Raw genomic sequence first — 21,067 nt, 5'->3', positions numbered from 1 at the left:
CATGCAACTGGTTGTTTATATCTTTTACTTCAGGCAAATTGAGTTTCCTTCCTGATGACAGTCAAGGCTTTTAACTGAACTCAGTGGAACTGAAGCACAAAATGTAATTTAGTCACGTCCTCGTGGACCACCGATGTGAACATTGAAGCACATACTTTATATTTGTTTTCCCTTTATTTCCTTTATACTGTGTTGCTATATAGAAAATGCTGGTTTTTATCATTATAAGGAAAGAGCATTATATCGTTTCAAATGTTCACCAATCTTGATAACTTTACCAGCTCAATTATAATTCTGTAAAGTAAAGCTGTAAAGAAAAACAAATATGACTAAAAAGGCACAATAAGTTATTATTATCATAATATAATAATGATTTTGATTAAAAACTGTTTACTTTATTTCCTTTCTTTACTGCACATCTTGTTTGTATTGTTATTTGTCCATGACTTAGGGCACTTTATCTTGTGTATATCTAACATCACACAATTACTTTCCAAATAAGCCTTGAATTGAATGTCCCAGTTCCAAATTGATTTAGAAGCCAGTTCTAACTGAAATCGTGTTTCTCAGAAATGTGAACTGTATTGCCCAATTTGATTAGCTATTCCTGTAGTTTGTACCTCAAGGCCACTAGCATGCCTTTACTGCATGAGTCCATACATTTAATGTAGTCACTTGGTCTTTAAACATAGTAAAGAAGGGCAGCCATCTGAGAGCATTTAAAATACTAGTTTGTCAGAGAGCATTCACACAAGACTTCTCTCATTGTTTAGACTGAAAGGTTCTCTAGGCCATGTGTTTTTGTGAACATAATGTCCCTCAGAGTGACCATAATAAAACAAAGATAAGAGCTATAGGACAGACACAGACACACAGATGAAGCTATGCAGTGTGTTGCTCCAGTGTCACAGAAATACAAGTCATACGACTAATATGATCGCTGCAGGCTGAATTTCTGTGCCAGTCATTTAGTGTTGTACTGAACTCCTGACCACCATGCCTCTCGAGATAAAATTAATTATTTCCGATCAAACTTTATTTCGGAAAACATTCAATTATCTCGGTTGACAAAGTTTACCTTAAGTACTAAAAAAAAGTTCAATAACCAAGGGAATCTTAATAATCCCCAGATTCCACAAAGCAGAAACATAGTGTCAAAATATCTACCACCGAGACAGAAGCACATTTTGTATGTTTTTGCTTTTGTTTATTTTGAAAGTGCCACTCCATTGTTTACAGTGCAGTTCATTTTTGAGCTTTATCTCCATCATTAACATTGAAATTACTGTGTCTTTTATTTATATATGTTGTTAATATTACAGCTCCCTGAAAGGAGCCATTATGTAAAATGGACTTTAACTTTATTACTCTATATACCTATTAGTTACTCTTTTTTAAAGAGCAGTCTTGCCACCTATAATATAAAATATAGATGCATTAATAGAAAAGTAAACAAATATGGAAAAACGTTTAAAAGTTTCAACCAAAAACCTCTCCACAACCCTGCACCTAAATTCCTGATTGGGATTGTGACACATGTAAATACAACCGTCTCTCTTTGTTTCAATTTCCATACACAAACATCAAGAGCAGCCGAAGTCTTGACTGACAGATTGTAACGACTGCCCATCTACGGAAAAGTTTACGCTTATGTAACCAGAATAAACATCACAGATCTACCGCGGCCTGTAAAATATTCGGAAATACTTATTTGGTATGTTCCCTGAAAGGAAGAAAGCTGATTGGTGGAACTGAGCGTTCGGCTCCGCCCACGGCAGTTGATTACCTTTTCCCACTTCCTCTGCTGAGCTCCAGTCCTCCACCACCATCAGCCGAGATAGAAGACGATACTCAAACGACGAAAGTCAGTCATCTTACCATATGGCAACATCAACGGCCCTCTTTCTTTCTTACATCGTTGGGACCACTACTCTTTAAAAATTCCGCCGAAAAAGAGAAGACGATTTTCCAAATCATTCTGGCCGTTATCTCACGTAAGTAAAGCGAAACACTGTCGGTTGAGTTGCTTGGATTCAGCGGGCGGACGTAACATGGCGGGCTGCTCTTTCTGCCTTCTGAGCCACACATGACAGGCCGATTCATTGGATTTGTGTCACTTGAGACGTCTTTATGTTGGATCTATTTATATTAATATATACTCAGACCATCTGAGCTGTGAAGTGTAATGTCAATAGTGGCTTTATGCCAGTAGTTGGTTTTGTTAGAGGTTTATAACCGTATGCTAACATAAGCTTCCATCGACGTGCTCGCATTAGCAGCTCTCTGAGCCCAGAATATCTCAGTTTCCTCTCCATGGCGTTTCCTGTGGTCCATACAGCTGCACTTTGACATGTTAACTGTTAATGACTGACTCTGGTTTAGCGTTTCATGTTTTGTTTTGGTGACGCAGTGCATTATTGTTGTTATTATTATTAATATAATAATAATAATAATAATAATATCTAATTTGTGAATATATACCAACATTTGCATAACAACACAAGCGTGTTTTATTCCTAGACAAGTATGGCATAATGTTTACTGTTTGTGTTCAGATGATAATAACATACTAGATGTCACGTAAACCGTAGCGAGACTTGCTAAACGTATGTTATAGGGAGGTGAAGTTTGAACCACACTGACAACGGATGCGAATCCAAAGATAATAGTGGTAATGACATAATAATCAAAAAGCCTCACACGCCTAGCCATGACACTGCATTTCATTTTGATTGTGATAAGTACCTAGTTAATGTCTTTTTTTTTCTTGTACAGTGTTCACCTATGACTTTATATCTGATATCATGTGTTTGTTCTTTAGGGCTCCCCTGTCTCTGCACAGGTGTATGAGCGCTACCCTGAGGGCCTAGGGGCCGCTCTTTACCGGGAGCAGTTTGACTTCAACGCTGAGCCACCTTGGGATCCTAGCTGATAGCGGGACAGGTCCATCTCCTGACTTGTCCATGTGAGTGACTTCAGTTTCTTTTTTACACACCAAACACCTGGATGCACACAAACACACACCTGAAGCAAAGTCCAGGAGGATTGTGGCCTGCGTGGAATTTGGCATGCAAAACATGGAGTGATTAACACATGTTTATATGGGTTCATTAGATTTGGATAAAATCTCGAGGAGGTGTGGGGACTTTACACATGTAATTATTATACAATAAAGAATGTAGAGTTCATGATCTGTGTACCCGGAAAGAACAGCAGTCATTTATGACTACTTGTTGATTATAAACAGTGGAAATGCATGTAGTTCATCAGCCCTATGGATGCCTTATTAAATATCTGTAAAAAGCTTATTATTGTGTTTTTTTCGCCCTCTATTTTTTCAGTTTGTTGCATACCGGCAGGACCCCATTGGCTCAGTCGTGACCCCTTGACTTGTTTATCTGTTCTATATGATTGTCGGCTTAACGGAATACGGTTGAGATGAAAGGACTTGCTGACAAACCCAGCTACAACATTGAACTCCTGGAGGGAGGAGTGACCCATGAAGATGTCATTGACGGACACATCTGCGAGCAGGCTCTGGTAAGTCCTGCTTCCCCGCCTTCAAATGTCCTCAGGTTGAGGTGGAAAATATTCCAAAAATGCCTGAAGAGGCTTTCCTGACTCTGTCTTCTGCACTTAGCATGTTTTTCCCTGGTGATATAATTATATTGGTTTGACCAGTTGCTTATTGTTTTCTGTGCAGCCCTCACCTCCTCTTGTGTTCCCAGGTGGAGAAGAGTGCGTTTGTGGTGGGTGACCTCGGTGCCCTGATGCGGCAGCATGTGTGTTGGCAGAGTGCAGTGCCACAGCTCCAGCCCTACTACCCAGTCAGGTGCAACAGCAGCCCTGCAGTCATCGAGGTGCTTGCCTCCTTGGGCCTGGGATTCGTTTGTGCCAATAAGGTAAGCTTTAAACATCACAGATTCAAATTCAGGTAGCTTCGATTGTCTTTAAAACAGCTCAGTGCCCCATCCTCTTATGAAAGCATTTGACATTTTGGGAAAATTAAGTTACAAGCACTCAAGTAATTACTTCTCGGCTGATGACTGTTAACTTTCAATTGATGTAATACACTTATTATCCCTTTGATTGTTTTGATGGGGCTTTTAGATGTTGCTGTGTTAATGTCTTCAACGTGTGTCCTCCTTCCTGCAGACTGAAGTGAACCTGGTGCTGGAGCAGGGCGTGCCACCAGAGAGCATCATCCTATCAGGCGTCTGCAAGCAGCTGGCACTCATCAAGTATGCTGCCAAGAACAACGTTCAGCATCTTGTGTGCGAAAATGAAGCAGAGTTGTCCAAGATTTCCCGCCTGCACCCTAGTGCAAAGTAAGTGATCCAATTAGGCAGCAAACCCTTTCCCTTAGCTTTTAATCCCCCTGCGACCTAAACTATATATAAAACAGACAATTAGTTGCTGTTAATTGCTAACAAACCTTAAGTTTAGCTTATGTCAATGTTTTATTTATCTTTTTTTTTTTACCTCTGACTCATGTACTTTGTTTTATTTATTTTGTTGTCTCTTCTAGGTTGCTGCTTCAGTTGACCACTGAGGCCCACGCGGCTGAGACCAGCATGGCCTTTGGCTTCTCTCTAAAGAGCTGCCGGCACGTGCTGGAAGCAGCTAAGGACCTTGGAGTCCAGGTGGTGGGGGTGACCTTCCACCTCCCCAGCTCCTGCCAGGACCTGCAACAGGCCTACTCTCATGCTCTGTCAGATGCCCGCTGTGTGTTTGACATGGGGGTAAGTCTAGGGGAAAATATCTTCATAATAAAGTGTTTAATCTGGTAGAACTTAGTAGATATGATTCCATCAAGACCTTTTCCCCCTGTATCTTTTTTTTCACTTGTCATATCTTTTTAATTAAGGGTAACAACTGACTGTTTGCTGTTTTTGTTCAGGTGGATCTGGGCTTCAACATGAACATCCTGGACATTGGTGGTGGATTTACTGGCTCAGAGTTTCAGCTTAAACAGGTAAGTGGAAAACGGCTGTGGGACGTATTTATTATACTGTCAAATCACAAACAGTGTACTTGCCCCAAAACATAAAACCCTAACTGAAAAGTACACAAGTGGAAGCACAACACTTTGACATGTAGATGTATAATAATATAAAAGGATATCACGAAGATTAAAATAGCACTAAAATAAAGCAATATCATCAGCATCCCATGCTTGTAGCAACTCATTTTAGCTTGAAGGCCTGAAACCAAAGATGTAATCTAAGTGCATGTACGTTTTAACCTTGTGTGTGCAGGTTGAGTCTGCAGTCAGGCCGCTGCTGGATGCTTACTTCCCCCCACTGTCCGGTGTGCAAGTGTTGGCCGAGCCGGGCAGGTTCTACGTAGCCTCTGCTTTCAGCCTGGCTGTCAACGTGATCGGCAAAAAGGTGGAGACCCGCCACTGGGACGGCCTCACTCAAGGTGAGTTCCTTAATTCTCTCAGCTTCTCTTTGTTGTACAGGGGTGTTGCATAATCATAACAAAACCAACAGAGGTCCAATATTCAGTTAGTAGAAATGTTTCCGTATTTCTGACTTGATTTCACACTCTATTTATAAAGGTGTGAACAACGAAGACACAGAGTTCCTGTACTACATGAATGAGGGTGTTTATGGCCCATTCAGCCACAAGCTGCTCGGGAAGTCCATCGCTGCCCCGTCAGTGCACAAGGTTAGTGGGCCTCCAGCCAAGAGTCAACCCCACTCCGGAATGAATGAAGAATGTACAGTTGCGACTGAGACATTGTAAAGATTGTTGCCTGTTTTGATGACACCGTTTCCTCCTCACCAGCATGCACTGTGCGCCGAGGAGGGAGTGTTTCCCAGCAGCCTGTGGGGCCCGTCCCTGGACCAGCTGGACCAGGTGGTGGAGCGCTGCTTGCTGCCTGAGCTCAGTGTGGGAGACTGGCTTTGCTTCTCTAACATGGGAGTGTGTGGCCTAGATGAGTTCAGCTGCCTCTCCAACTCCCCCCAGCTGCCCGTCTACTACACTGTCTCCACCTGTGACTGGTGAGTCAGCATGTGGAGGTTCACTACTCTTGCTGGTGTAGCAGGAATATGATGTGTTTACAGAGAACTGATTCTGTTTCTTTGTTTTGCCCACAGGTACGAAATGCAGGAGGCCGGTGTGACACTGGACAGTGCCATGACGAATTTCTCCCTGGTGGAGTACAGTGCGTAACTACCCTCTGCCTCTGTCCCATAACTATTGCTCAGATCCTCTTTAGCTCCTCCTTCCACTATGTGAGAGGATGGGTCAGTGAGGTTTTTGGGACAATGGGCTTAATGTGGTCAACATTCCAGCCACCTTGGAAAATGCAGTGTCCTATTATTTCTTCCAGGAATTTCACTTTTTTTACCTCTGGAAATTGGAAACAATTGGTTATGAGATACCTCAATTGTCTAAAATTTGATATGGAAGATAATCTTTTCATTCTCGCTCCTCCCTCCTACGGACTTCAAAAATCTGTCGACTAAAGGAACTCCAGCTCAAAAGACATTATGCAACAAAATGGACGACTCTTTGGAGATGGACCCCCCCCCCAACATGTTTGGGGGGAGGTTTGTTTCCTAAATCAAAACCAGTTTACACAATGTACAATTGATTAAAGTTGTGTTCTCTATTGATTACCTGTTGACAGTCATGTTAATCCTGTGTCTGTCCAACATCAACTTATTTTGTCTGTAGATGATTTTTTAAGTTTTAAAGAAAAGCAATGCCTCGTGTGGATTCTGACCTTCAGACCCCTCACTTTGCATAGTTTAAATGAAATTTGGACAATGATGTAACCTATTTCTTGATTGCAGCTCACCTCAATGCATTTTTATTTATTAGATTCAGATATTAATGGGGCATATTTAAAGCTCCGTCTTTATGTGTGTTTTGCTGAGGTATTATGCTGTGGCCCATCTAACAGTATTTTCCTGATAAGATATTGATGTGTTTTTTAACGCTACATGGATTGTGCTGTGATTACCATTTGTGACCTCAGTGGTTTCCCTTTACTCGAAAGGCATGAAGGAAACGTGTCGGAGGTACAGAGGAGCTGCTGGCACCCTTATTCACTCCTTGCCTAGAGATTGATCCAGTTTTAAATGCACAAAATATGTTATAGGTTAAATTATTACCATGATATTTAACAGCTCAGTTCTGATTTCATATCAGTGTGTCTTGCCATGGGATTATTATTCCTTGTTCTATAGGATCTGAATACCAGCAAATGAGATATTTCGGAAGAATGTTAGAACATAAACTATGTGGCAGATGCTGAGTTAACTCATCTATCTCTCACTTAAAAGACATGCTAGCTGTACACACACCTATCTGAGGCAGTGCAAATGAAAACATCTTGCCAGACTTTTCCTCATGCCTCTTAAGTTAAGAGGGACACAATGCACAGTCTCATGTACAACTAAATGTCTGATAAGGTGACCTGACTAAACTGCAGTTTTTAAAGACTCCTGCCCTTGTGTGTAATAAATGACTAATGTATTAAATAATTGCTCGTCTAAGGCACTAATGGACCATAGCCTGTTTTTGACTGTAAATTGTGCTTGTTAAAGTTATGAAAGTGATTAATTTAATACATTTCTGACTGAAATAATTTATCTTGTGTGTGTGTGATCTTTTGATGCTGGGGTTGAAACCGCTTTAGATTCCTTCACGTGAAGTATTTACTGTAGCTAGCTCTTAAAAACGCATGTGTCATCTGCTATGGACCTTGTGTTTGTAATTGTATAAAAGAAAATCTATTACATTTACTTAGGGGGGTTTAGGTATTAGCTGGCCCTCCCTTATTACAGAATCATCAAAATAGTAGCTAAATAGTAATGTTTTTTAATGTGTTGTAATTAATCCTAGCAGGTGTTCGTACAAAAGCATTAATATAACTGTTATACTCCTAAAAAATGCTGTATTTTCAACATAAAAAGTCTCCACAAGCACTTATGTAAAGCTAAAGTATGTTAATACTTAACTAATGAACTAATCATGATAAAACAAAGTTGATATAAAAAAAAGTAACCAGAAATCCCATTAAACACGGATTGGGTAGGAAAGAATCTTAATTTCTTGTGATTGCATTTAAAGTAGCACTTTAAAAGTCACAATAAGGGCTTTGTGAGTCGGGAAAGTTTTGAATTAGGCATTTTTTTAAGTGCTTGAATTTACTCTCAAAAACCTTTACCAACAGGCATAGAGTACGGTCCAATCGTCAAAAAAACAGCTCCTATCGTCTATTCCTATCTACTATTCCTTGACCTTTGTTTGAAACGTCACGGGGTTAAGGAATAATAGATAGGAGAATTCAAAAGGACTTAGAAAAAGAGATTGCGGTGATTTGAGAATCCGACTGCACTTACACTAACGTATTTATGATGCGCCACCGGACGTTATTAATGTGCGTCTGCTGTGGGGAACTACAGTTTTCTGTAAAGCGGACTACTAAAAGTGAACAGTGCGACATATATTCTTCCTTTCAAAGGAATTGAAATAAAAAAGTAAACTGAAAGTTACGCTTGTGGGTGACTCCGGTCCACAAGTATTAACCCACATGAATCCTAATACGTATGATTATATTAAAATATTTAAAAACAAATACAAATGTGTTTATTATAAACTAGTTATGCCTTAACCTATCACTTTGTATATCATAATTACTGTACTTACTTACATGTAAGCAACGTTCATATTTCTCCTTTTTATTAAAACAGTGTTGAACGTTCAAAACAAAGCACTTCAGGAAGTTACGGCATTTTTAAACTGCTAAATAAACACCGTAACTTTCATGGAACGCATTTTCCGTCACGATCGGCTGTTTCCGTGAACGGCCGAATGATGTGTCATGGTAAATATTGCTACCGCAAGGCATTGTGGGACAGCATTTTCTCCTTTCCCGTGTTTCCTAAGCTAAAGGAGGTTTTAAAGGAAGTTTCAAATCTCCTTTCCTATCATCTAGAGAATTCGAACAGCTCTTATCATGGCGGCCACTTGGGTGCTTCCGGGTCATTTCACTCCGTTTGGAACCTTCCTAAACTAAACCGACTATTCAACCGTACCCATAGTGTCTTATCTCTCTTTAGAGGTGAAAGGTCAGATCAGGTTGTCAGAGTGACCTGCTGGCCAGAGACGAGAATGGAAGTTTTGGGTAATTTCCATTACCACATGAACATTTATTCACATGTCCTTTTCGCCCCTGAATAAAACTCAGCTCTCACCTGCTTAGAAAGCCTTCAGTAAGATCCTTGCTTGATTGAAAAAGCATTACTGTTGATAGCTATACACCAGGAATGCCATATTCTGTATTATGCAGCTTTAGCCGTTGCTCTCTCTGAGCCTCAACATCATTAAAATATAAAGGACTAATGTGAAGCCATTGATTTCTTCTGCTTCAAAATGAATTACGGTCACTGAATCATTTCCTTGTTGCATGTGAGAGGATCCCAGCTCAGACAATGCTCTAAGAGGAGCCATTATAGCTACAATTAAGTGTCCCGTTGTGTAAAAGTGTTTCCTTAAGGTGAAGGCCTCATGGTTATCAAATTAGAAATAAGATTTACAGATGAGTGGAGACAGTTCAAATACTTCGCCACTCACAAGATAAAAATACACACTTACGTTTAACATAGCAACATTAATAAAGATAGACTTTACAAGTCCAAGATTACAACACAGACGTGGTCAATTTGAAATTACAACATGATGCAGAGCCTGTTCACGGTGACTGAGAAAACTAAATGAACCCTTAAGTGGTGGATTCTGATTCCTGATATGACCTTGTATTGTCTTAAAAATATATAATGTGACATTAAAAAAATATCTTTTACCTTTCTTATCAAATTTGGGTGTCAGAGATGATGTCATTTACCTCAGTTGTCCTTCAGCAGTCTTGCTGCAGTGCAGCCATTATGAATGTTGACACTTACCTCTCTCCTGTTTCCCCTCTTTGTGCCCAGAAAATTAAGTCATCCAAGTTTGCATTTCCTGACCAGCAATGGCACAATGGTGGATGCGATCTTGTTAGTCAAATTTCAAATAAGGTTGTAACGTACACCAAACTGTTTCATGTCATAAAAATAAAGAAAACTTTCGCAGTGAGCAAGTTACAAAGGTATACAAAATAACAATGTCATATGTGAGATAATTGTAATGCAGAACTAAATTCCTGAGAAGAAATGCAGTCTGAATGTTCGATGGAAAGGCTGACGCAGTGCTGCTATTCTGGCTTTAAATGTAGATTAAAACCAGTTATGTGTGAAAGATGTGGAATAATTTAAGGATTGTTGAAAAGCTGACGCAAAATTGCAATGCTGGTTTAATCCCACATTCAAACAAATAACAGCACATAATTGCTAATAAATCATTGTAATGATGTCTGATTTCGTATTGTTAAATATCTCATAAAACTGTTCAGTAGTAAAAAGTTGTACAGGGATTGGTAATGCATGAAATTGTAGGTTATGAGTCCACAACGACTAAGCAAAAAAATTAAGTAACGTCATATTGTTGCTTTTATGAATTGTCGATTTGTATCCCAACAAACCGACCTCTTGTGCGTAGGTTATTTGATATTTTTAGACATGTAAAACCATGAGAGCTTAGCGTGAAATTCTTAATCATAAAATGTATTGGATAAACTTTTAAATTGAAGTTTCGCTATTAGTATACATTTCTTTGAGTTGGTAGCTAGCCATTTATTGGGTTTTTTTGGTAGGCGTGAAACACATTAAAAGTTCCTAAAATGTGCCCAATGCTAGCTAAAGGTCTTCTCAATGGTCAATCTAATTTCCTCTCCTATCAAAATGGAGATTTAATTTCATTGGCTAGAAAAAGTAGCATGATATGACGTCACTAGACAATGCCCCACCCATTTAGCTCATTTTCTCGACAGCTCATTGGTCAGCCTCTTTCATGTACCACGTGACTGTCAGCAGGGGTAGGGAAGTAGGGCATTAGCCACGCCCCCTAAACTAGCTATCCCTTGTAGAATTGAGAATAAGACTTAACAAGTGAGTTATTACTTGAAATTCAATACAGCATCACTAAACCTATCAACTGGGCACAATTGAAGGATGGCTTACAGTTGTGGTGAAGGAATACAAAGTTATTTAGTTTTAATGCTGAGAAGCCTCCCATTGGTCAGTTTGTGCTGTATGCAAATGAGCAGGACAGCTACGTCAGATCCTGAACTTGAGCGCCATTTTTTCCTCAATAGAGGAAGAAAGGGACAAAAGCTGCATCAAATATAACTTATCTTTGTCTGGAGGGTGTTTGGAAACGTCACCTTTCGTATTTGACTACATTGTGAACACAGTGGTGTGTGTGTGTACGAAGGATGCAGCTCGGATGAGGATCAGTGTGCAGCGCTGGTGGGAGACGCAGCTGACCGACACACACACACAAAACACACACTGTTTAGGGCCGGTGGAAGCAGAAGAAGCCCTAGCGGAGGAGGCACAGCGACAACTAACGTCAACCTACACCGTTGATCGGACGAGGTAAATATCTGTGATGAGACTGTGTGCATCCTGAAGTAGGAAGTAGCTGCGTGACTGGCTTAGAGCTGCCAGAGGCTTTTTAATGACTCCAGATGCAGACAGTAGACTGAGCGCTGAGCAGTCTCGCATAGATGGAACGGTTGTAGTTTGAAGGTGATCTAACGTTGATCCAAACACTTTTAACTTGCCAAAAAAGTAGTTTTTATCACCCAGTATTAATTATTCACAAGGACACTGACGATGTAAAGTGAGCTGTTGCATAGTAAAAGTTTTTATTTGTAATGATTAGATGCAGTCATATGGGTTTTATAGCAAAAACACAGTTAAAAATCGGTAAGTACAGGGATGATAACGTTATGCTGCAGTTATTACTTCATCCTTCTTACAATAACTATTTATACAGTTTAGAGTTATAGGGAGAGTGCACATTAATGGACATTTCTGTAAATAGGCCAATACAGCTGTCCCTGGGCAATAACAGCTGCCTTTCTAGCACATGAATACAGTAAATCAGAACCTGTTCATAGCAAAGCCACAATCACAAGGTTGAAATCCTACTCGAATTTGAATATAAAGATCACATGAAATACTTTAAAAGAACAGAACAAAGAACCAACTCTTTTTTTGTATGTATGTTTTCTTATTTAAGCAGTATGACTTGACAAAATGGCACAACATCGGTGGTTCATAAGTTGATTTCTTAACATAATAAAGATGTTGAAATCTGCTGACTAGTTAGTATACATAACGCACCTATTTACTGACCAACTTATTGCACAGTGACTTTTTTTGCCTTTGCAATTCTCTCACATTATGGCACATTTAATATATTTCTCTTTTACAACATTTATGTTAACCACAGAATTGTAAGCTCGGCTGCAATATGAGATTAATAACATTAAGGGCGTACAATCATTAATTGTGTTAGTGATCAACAACCCTGAAGCTTGTTTTCTTCTACAGAGCTGGAGAGGAATAATGTATCAATATCCAGTTGGAAATATTGAGAAGATCCGAAAGGCTCGCAAGGCAGTGAAAAACATCCTAGGTGAGATCGGCCTGGAAGACTGCCAGAAATTTTTAAAGGTAAGTTTTATCTTTCAAGGTTTGTGTCTGATCTAAATATACTGAATTACTGATGAAGACTGTGTAAAAAAAAAGGCTGGCTTAGGATATGGCGTTCTTTGCTTTTTATGGCTTCTGTTTCTCAGTTTTTGAAGCACATTATTCTTGTATTGGCTCTCTGTCTTCCTAATATCAGATCACATCTTATATTGGCACCTATCTGATATTTCCCTTGCATTAGTTTCATATGCTTCTACATCTAATTCAATTATATTTGCCTTTATTTATTTTTTGCATTGTTACTCCATGTGTACATGTATGGGCTCAGTGCTGCTTGATAAATGTGCTTTCAAATGCCTCGTTTGATCTTCCATATTAATAGTTTTATGGTAGCATCAATGATTCTTTAACACCGTGTGTAATGTGATTCACAGTTATTTTATTGTGTTTCTTTGATTGGGGTATAAACATCGTAACAGACATTTCAAAACATTTTACAATCAGGTTTGAGTTGGATGATGATGATGGTCACGTTGAAGGAGCGCCATTCACAGAGATTTTGGTCTTTGGTTGTTATGGCAACAAGTGGGGTTGGGCGATATGATGTCATGTCTAGTATCAGAGATTTTCTGTCCACATCACGTAGATTATTCTGCAAATGAATGAGCGTGAAGGCTCCATGGCAGTGTTGGATTAACAGGATTTTAACTGCTTTTCAAATTCCGATTTTGATTTGTGAAACATGCAGTCAGTTATCAGTTTAGTTACCTACATAAGATAACAGTATAATAAAAGTAAAACCTACCTTCATTCTGATTTTGTCAAGCTATTTTAAAGCAGTCTTTATTCAATTTAAAAGTCATTTTGGTCAATTTGTTGTCCAAACTCATGATATGGAGTGCAAAAAAGACTCAATTTAACAATCTAATTTTTAAGTGAGTTTCAACATCAACATCTTTTTAATGCTATAACATAAATTTAGGATGCACATTATAACCTTGCATTATATTTACGTCACTGATCCTGAGGGCGCTGTTGGCATCCAGCAGCTTATACAACATTTACAGAACAGAGTTACACACAGGAGTAGAAACATCATAATTAAAAACCCAGCAGTAAAGTCATAGTCTAGTCAACACAACTACATTAAAGAGCTGGGACAATAAACAATGTGCTGATAAGGGGTAATAATAACACATATTTAAGTAATGCAATCCTAAGGTCATTTACAGTGTGGTTATTGTGAATGTAAGTAGGCCTTCACAAAAAGGAAAACGGTGCAGGAACAATGATTTCTATTGATGATATAAATACAAATTGAAGGTAAATATAGGAACAAATACTGCTAACTCAGCACTCGCATATATAAAATATATGTGAGTGATTCATTATATGATGCCTTGCCAATAGTATTGCCTTGTTTTACAACAGCTTTTCCACGTATGACTTTAAAAAGACACGTTTTAAACTAACATTTGTGTGTTCTTGCCGTGCAGGATCTCGATGAAAAGACGGAGAAAGACTCGGATGAGGAGGAGGTCTTTCAGGAAACTGATTGGGTTGATGTCACAGAGGGATACAATCTCAAACCGCAGAAAAAGGTGACACGTTTGGATGATTGCTAACTAGACAGATTATTAAAGACTGACTTGTTGGTGAATCCATCAACCTGTCCTGAGATCGATGTTGTCCTATTAAAGAGGAGCGTAGTCGTTCCACAATGCATTGTTTTGTAGCGCAATATAAATGTTATTAATGCTTAGGATACTCTGTGCACATTTTAACTGTTAATTTTTCTCCTTTATTCAGTGGCCTTATCGATCTCAAGCTATGTGCTGTAGCGTGTGCAAGTACTCATCACAAAACATCTACAACTTCAGGAGCCACATCGCTCGCTGCCATGGATATCTGCAGTCATTTTGTACACTGGCGCCTTGTACTAAATGCATCTACATCGCACACCCCAAGTTAGTCATGAAACACATTCAGTACTTCCATTCTACCCATTTGAAACCACAGAAGGAGGCCCCTCAACCCACCAAACATGAAAATGAGCGCTATCATTGTCGCAGATGTGGATATCCTGCCTCCTCCATCTTTACGATGAAGAAGCATATCATTCTCAAGCACCTGGACAGATTGGCCGAACAGTACATCGGTTACAGATTACATCCCAGCGGGTCTAGTAGTATAAAGGTCTACTCCTGCAAGGTGTGCAAAGTGAACACTGGAAGCCTCGACCAAATGTTGCATCACATGCTGGTCGAGCCATCACATTATACAGTCAGCACACAGGTGCAGAGTATTATTCATGAGAACAAGAATGTCACCGCTAAAGCAACGCCTAACGGGAATGGCTTGTTTGTGACATTCCCAAACATTGCTCCTAAACCACAGCAGCCTCAAATGTTCAAAAGTAATTCTTTGATTTTACCAAGTAACGGACAACCTGCTGGGACAGTGGTGACATTACAGCAGTTACAAGCTGCTGCAAACAATGGTACTCTGATCTGTGGCCCCGGTACAAACCAAGCTTTTCTGCCCCCTCAAGCATCGGCTCTAGTGCAGCTAGCTAGTGCTGAAGCTAAAGGGTTGCTCCAGCCTGGTGCCACGATAGCCCTCCGAGGTGCTTTGCCCCAAGGATCCTCTATGGTCAAGCTTCCAACAGTGTCTAACGTGGCTATAGCTCCTGCTCCGCTAAAACAGACTCCACAGCCGCAGCAAATCTTTATCCAGTCAGGGGGACCGCAGGCAGCTCGTACTGGAACCGTATCTCAGCCTGCTGTGGTGACACAAAATGCACCCGCAAAACAAATTACCCTGCAAGGCACCATGCTGACGTCACAGTCCCTGCTGAGTCACCTTATCCCGACTGGCAACAAAATGAACGGCATGCCCACGTACACTTTTGCTCCGCTGCAGGTAGCAAAGCCTGCCTCTCAGAGCACAAGCAACCCCGCCAAGGCTGTTGAGCAAGCGAAAAACTCCGCACCACAAACCAAGAAATGGATCACCTGTCCGCTCTGCAATGAACTCTTCCCTTCCAATGTCTTTGATATGCATACAGAGGTCGCCCACACGACAAAAGCCACCAATACCATCAAGTCAGAAAGTGTGGCGGCACGGGCGGCATTCTTGAAGAAAATGCCTGACAAAACTGTCAAATGTCTAAAGTGCAAAATTCTGTTATCAGAAAAAAGCGTCTTCGAACATCTGCTGCATGGGCTGAACTGTTTGTACTGCTCCGCTTTGTTCTTTTCAATCAAGCAGCTCGCTGAGCATGTGAAGCAGCACAATCCCACAAGCAAGGCATACTGTGATTTCTTGAGGAAGAAGTACAGAGTCTACTCTAGAGGTGTTGGAGGAATCCTGTTCCCTTACTTTGATGTCCACACCACAGCGCCTAAGGAGGTCCTAGGAGACACTGAGGTCAATCTAGCCCTCGTCACAAGTTCCCTCGACCTTATCTTCTTCAAGTTGCAGCCAAGCAGCCAGCCGGAAGTCTGCTCGGCACCTGCGAAAATCAACAGCTCGTATTGTCCCTTCTGCGACGAAAAGTTTCAGAATGAATCCCAACACCTTCAGCACCTAAAGCAAAAACACTTGGTAGCTCCAACCATTCATGCCATCCTACAGACGGAGGCTTTCAAATGCATATACTGCAATGGTGTGTACACAGGGAAGGTGACCCAGCAGGCAGTGATGCTTCACATTCAGCGGTGCCGGTGTTCACCAAAACAACCGCAGCCAGCTAAACCCGCAGCAGCACCATCGCAGCCGCCCAAACAAGTCCAGCAGATCAGTCAGCCAGTGTACTTTTTCCAAATGCCACAAGGGATGACTATGACAAAGAGTATAGCTCCAGCTCGCTTGATTCAGGCTGCACCCGCTGTCCCGGAGCTTCCAGAGACTGAGGCAGAGCTGCAGTCTAAGAAGAGGCTGGAGGCTGCATGGAGGGAGGTCATCGAGACCAACAAACGAGAGCGGGAACAAAGGGCGGCCATGCGAAGGAAGCGAGACCAAGACAGGTTGTTGCCCCCGCCCAAGCCTGTGATTCAGATCGACCCCACAGTGAAGCTGGTGTTGGAGCCCACCACCACCGACCGCCGCGGCAGTGAGGAGCGCAAAGACTTCATAGGCAAGTACTTCAACAAGAACCCCTACGCGACCAAATCGGAAAGCGACGAGCTGTGCAAGAGGCTGTCCGTCACCAAGTCAGAGCTTGCGGCCTGCTTTAGCAAGAGGCGCAGCAAGTGCATGAAGAGTCTCAAGAGGAACATGGCGGCCATTCTCCTCGGCTTCAACATGACACAGCTGAAAAAAGTCAAGCACAATCTCGTGATCCCCAAACAGCAGCCTGCGGAGACCACAGAGCAACTGACTGCAGAAACAACAGAGCAACCGGATGCCGAAACAGAAAAGCGCACTGATTCAACAGAGCCGATGGAAAACAGTGAGGATGGACCAGAGCCAATGGATGAAAGTGGAAACAAGAATGTTACTGATGTGGATGTGTTACCAGAGGTGGAGCCAATGGAAAGTTAAAACATGTGTGAGAGTGGAACAACAGCGAAAGCAGATTTCCCTAATGAAATAATTTAAAGATGGCCTATTGTTTTGACAGTCACTAGATAAACTGAACATACTGACTATATAATATATTACCTAACAAACAAGTAACCTGTAAGTGAGGGCAGTCTCATACTGTACACATTAGTAGTGCTTTGTTTGATTTCACTTTGTTGTCAGTGGTCCATATCCCAATTTCCTCATAAAGAATATAAGACTGAAGATACTGGTCATTTGTTCGGGATATAGTGGTGTCAAAATGTTATTCAGATGGTTACAATCGGTTATTCTACAATGGCTACTGACATAAAGTTGAGCACTGATTTTTCTCCCTGTAGCTGCTTTTACTTTGCACCCTTTATTTATGCCCATTTGTATAGAATTATGTTTTTATTTCACCATTTATTGTCTGCTAAAAACAACACTTAAGGGCAGACACTTCTACGAGGACTTGGTTTATCTTTCTACTATACTTCCCATTTAAGAAACATATTTGGACCTATTTGTGTTGTGTGCACAGCTATGTGATTTTTTTTGTTCTCGTTTCTTCACAGCACACCACACTATTGTTTCTTGCTCACCAACTCCTACAGAAGGCATTGGTTATTGTACAACTCTAGACATTTTTACTTGCATGGGCCTATGTTTTATTGTTAGAGGAAATAATGATTTGTGCCATTGTGTATTTCTACATACTTGCATAGACGTGTGGAATATTTACCTAGAGATATAAAGCAAGCTAATGGGTGTTCACCATATATCTTCTGTTCTCCTGACGGTTGTTTTTTTTTGTACTACACTTGTATTTTCTATAATTCCTAGAGGATTTAAAATGTTGGGAGAGTTAACAATGAATCATTCTGTCCAAGACCACTATGTTGAAACAAATAAAGTGGTTTCCCGTTGCGTAAATGATTCAGAGAACTGCTTTTTTATTTTATTTTTATAATAAAACATTTTGAATTTAGCAGTGTTTAATTCGACAACATGTGTCTGAATGACCTGGAATATCATAAAAACGTCCCTATTCCTTCATCAGAGGGAGAATAACATATCGGTTAAAGTCAGAAAAAGGGATGACGAGAGAGTCTTGAGGGTGTTTTTTTAATCAGTTTTTAATACTCCCCTGAGAAATCCTCAAATATAAACAATTTTCCCAGTGACATGTTATCTTCCATTGTGATGGAATAAAATACATGAATTGTTTAAAAACAGCAGCATTGAATAAGGATACTATTGAGTGAATACATCACCACCTTCTGGCCACATTGTGGTGCTGATTCATTTTCATATCTGATTCAGTTTGACTGAAGTAGTATTTGGACATAAAAATCTCAGGATGCAGCTACTAACTTTTTCCACAGTCTTAAACAAATCTCACAGTTTTTGCCATTACATACCTTTTATAATCCTTATTTTAGTATCATGATTATAGTCATATTAAAGACTTCGAGAGACAGCTTCACAAACTTTTGGTAAGGGAAGTTGTGAACCTAAAAGGTATTCTGTATTTTTCGATTCTGCGTATAGAATAATGAATGTGAACGTTCCACCTCTACTTTGTGACTGTTCTGATTTGATCAAGGATTGAGGGGCCACTGTAGTTGTTGGTTTCAATGGCCTGCAGCGTCTTCAGGTAATCCACCGGGAGTCCGTTCTGTTCGGCACCCAAACACACCACCTGATGAGAAACACAGACGGAGAGACATTCTGTTAAACATGTTGATTTAGTCCCAAAACATTGCACTAAGTAAATTGGAGTGTTTCATGCATTGCTGTAGGAGCTTAAAGGAATACCTCCCCCTCCAACATGTCCTTTAGCATATCAATTACTCACCCTGTGCCACCTTGAATTTTATGTTTGTGAATGATTCCTTGATTTTTAATCGTCAGGTAAATGGGTCGCCAATCATATACCAATTTACCTGAAAGCATTCCTTCGAAAGAACTTCCACATAAACTCAAGCAACTTATCCCTGCAAGTAATGTTTGTGCAGAAGTTTAATATGTAGAAAGGTTTTGGTGAAAATGCTTCTTTGGGAAGTTTTGAGCATTCACCTGAATAACTGAGATTCAGATTACACTGCATGAGTTGTGTGAGAAACAGATATTATAATATAGTTTCTCAGTTGTTAAACACAGCCCCACATTACTTATTTGTTCACCGGGGTAGACAAACTATTTCTCAATCATTTCAAGTGAGTAATAACAATGATTTTGTTAGTGTGTTGTCTTTGGAGCAGCGGTTGTGTTTGCATGAACACACCTGTTTGTACTGAGGCGAGGGAGGGCAGGCGTGGAAATTGTTCATCTGATAAGTCCTGCACATCACCAGTCCTTCGTCAGTCTCTACTGAAACTTCAAGAGGGGAGTACAACCCCTTATTTACCCCTTCCTGGCTGAGGACATAAAGACAACAACCAGACTGTAGTTAGTTAAAATCACAACCATTAACTGAAAAAAAAAGGCTGTGTTCTTGTGTGTCTCACTTGTCTAGGCTCGGGAGGTTTTCGTTGCTCAAAGTCCAAATCACTCCCCACACCTCAGCGCCTGGACAGGACTCAATGGTGGCCACTCCACCATGCCACATGTTGTCCACATATTTTTCGTACAGGCCAAAGTTCAATTTATAGTCCTGCACACACAGGCCGGGGTAAGGGGGGCAGGAGTAACAGGACAAAAGGCTGTGAACAGTGATGAGCCATTGTGCATTTTGAACAACATGCACTGTGATGTAGAGATGCTTGTGTTTACAGCAGTGTCCCCAGTAGGTAATCACAACATGGCCTGTTGTTACAGCTGATGCAAAAGCTAGTCATCTGTATGGGGTAACATAACAACAAATGGACACAGTGTTCAAATCACTTATTTACATGTGGGAAGATCCAGAAGTAATTTACCAGGTCACTTTCACAAGAAAAAGACCTTACATGTTGCTGTTGGTTGTAGCCTCATTGCCATTAAACTATTGTGTGAGATGTACCAACGTAGAAGGGCATCAACCAACTATGTATGTAAACTCAAATAGCTATAAACCAAATGGGCTTTAAATAACCATAAGTAGATACAGATATTTAAGAACTCGTGCAAACCAATAGTTGTTCTTAGCCTTTAAATGTCCCTTAATTGACACCATTACCGTTATATAAGACAAACGAATATCATGGTTTAGACTTGTAAGCGTTTCTATCGTTGTGAGTGTAAGCAGGTACAGCCTAATCAGCAGAACCAATATGTTGTTGAACACTTTGTGTGTCATATTTGCTGCATTGCCAACTTAAGAATGGAAGTCACTGCATTTGGAAAATTCTCACATCACTTGAACTGGTTGTTGGTAATGTGTGGATAAATGTAGGTATTTATTTCACAGTGCCACCAACGGCTGTTTTACCTTGAGTCGCCCGGTAGAGCAGAATGTTGCCGATGGGTTGGCCAGTTGCAATCTTTCCTTCAACAAATTACTTCCAAAAGCGAAATACATAAAGCGACCGATACCAATAACGGACATGGTTTGTTATTCGTCGGTTCTTACCGACTTGGCGAGACAGAAGTGAAGTTAAAACGTGATATTTGTTAAAATGCTGCGGGTTCTAACGCTTTCCCTCCGGGTTAGCGCTCCCTTCTCCGCCGTCATGCAGACTGAGCAGTGAGTCGGTGGGCTGTAGCGGGGCTGTTTAGTCTGAAATGAAAGGTATTTATTAACCCGGGTAGCATTACCCATTTTAACTTTCACACATACATTTTGTGAAAATACCGAAGAGTTCACTTTTATAAAAATATAAACGTAATGGTCACAGCTTATGTATATTACTTCCGGGTTACATAGTGACCTCTACAGGTTCTAGGGCTAACACAACCAACAATGCCTCTGCGAATTCACGTGCTTCTGTATTCAAAATGTTCGCACATTTCTAAATAGCGTTACCTCTCCAAAG

General features: G+C 40.5%; 3 protein-coding genes across 4 annotated transcripts; 2 read left to right on the top strand and 1 right to left on the bottom strand.

The window, feature by feature from the left end:
* Positions 1–1,808: 1,808 nt before the first annotated feature.
* On the top strand, positions 1,809–7,606 carry azin1b (antizyme inhibitor 1b). The gene is made up of 11 exons (XM_063899300.1): positions 1,809–1,994; positions 2,822–2,965; positions 3,342–3,540; positions 3,729–3,902; positions 4,156–4,328; positions 4,529–4,742; positions 4,901–4,975; positions 5,259–5,424; positions 5,564–5,673; positions 5,794–6,011; positions 6,108–7,606. The coding sequence occupies exons 3-11, from the start codon at positions 3,439–3,441 to the stop codon at positions 6,181–6,183; spliced, it is 1,308 nt and encodes a 435-aa protein (XP_063755370.1). The 5' UTR covers positions 1,809–1,994; positions 2,822–2,965; positions 3,342–3,438; the 3' UTR covers positions 6,184–7,606.
* Positions 7,607–11,200: 3,594 nt separating this feature from the next.
* On the top strand, positions 11,201–18,047 carry adnp2b (ADNP homeobox 2b). Its single transcript, XM_063898931.1, has 4 exons — positions 11,201–11,498; positions 12,462–12,584; positions 14,060–14,164; positions 14,373–18,047. The coding sequence occupies exons 2-4, from the start codon at positions 12,477–12,479 to the stop codon at positions 17,106–17,108; spliced, it is 2,949 nt and encodes a 982-aa protein (XP_063755001.1). The 5' UTR covers positions 11,201–11,498; positions 12,462–12,476; the 3' UTR covers positions 17,109–18,047.
* A 182-nt stretch (positions 18,048–18,229) lies between these two features.
* ggcta (gamma-glutamylcyclotransferase a) lies at positions 18,230–20,877 on the bottom strand. Of its 2 annotated transcripts, none has more exons than XM_063898932.1 (4): positions 20,524–20,877; positions 19,622–19,767; positions 19,399–19,531; positions 18,230–18,813 (listed from the first exon to the last, which is right to left on the bottom strand). In XM_063898932.1, exons 1-4 carry the CDS (start codon positions 20,638–20,640, stop codon positions 18,688–18,690), a joined length of 522 nt encoding a protein of 173 aa, XP_063755002.1. In that variant the 5' UTR covers positions 20,641–20,877; the 3' UTR covers positions 18,230–18,687. The 2 variants fall into 2 exon arrangements, with proteins under 2 accessions (XP_063755002.1, XP_063755003.1); XM_063898933.1 differs by lacking the exon at positions 20,524–20,877 and adding an exon at positions 19,887–20,482 and having other exon boundaries at positions 19,622–19,816.
* Positions 20,878–21,067: the final 190 nt, after the last annotated feature.

Source organism: Eleginops maclovinus, chromosome 13 (genome assembly GCF_036324505.1).
Source record: "Eleginops maclovinus isolate JMC-PN-2008 ecotype Puerto Natales chromosome 13, JC_Emac_rtc_rv5, whole genome shotgun sequence".
Lineage (NCBI taxonomy): Eukaryota > Metazoa > Chordata > Actinopteri > Perciformes > Eleginopidae > Eleginops > Eleginops maclovinus.
The sequence above is the reverse complement of the archived record's forward strand: the minus strand, read 5'-3'. Positions and strand labels throughout refer to the sequence as shown.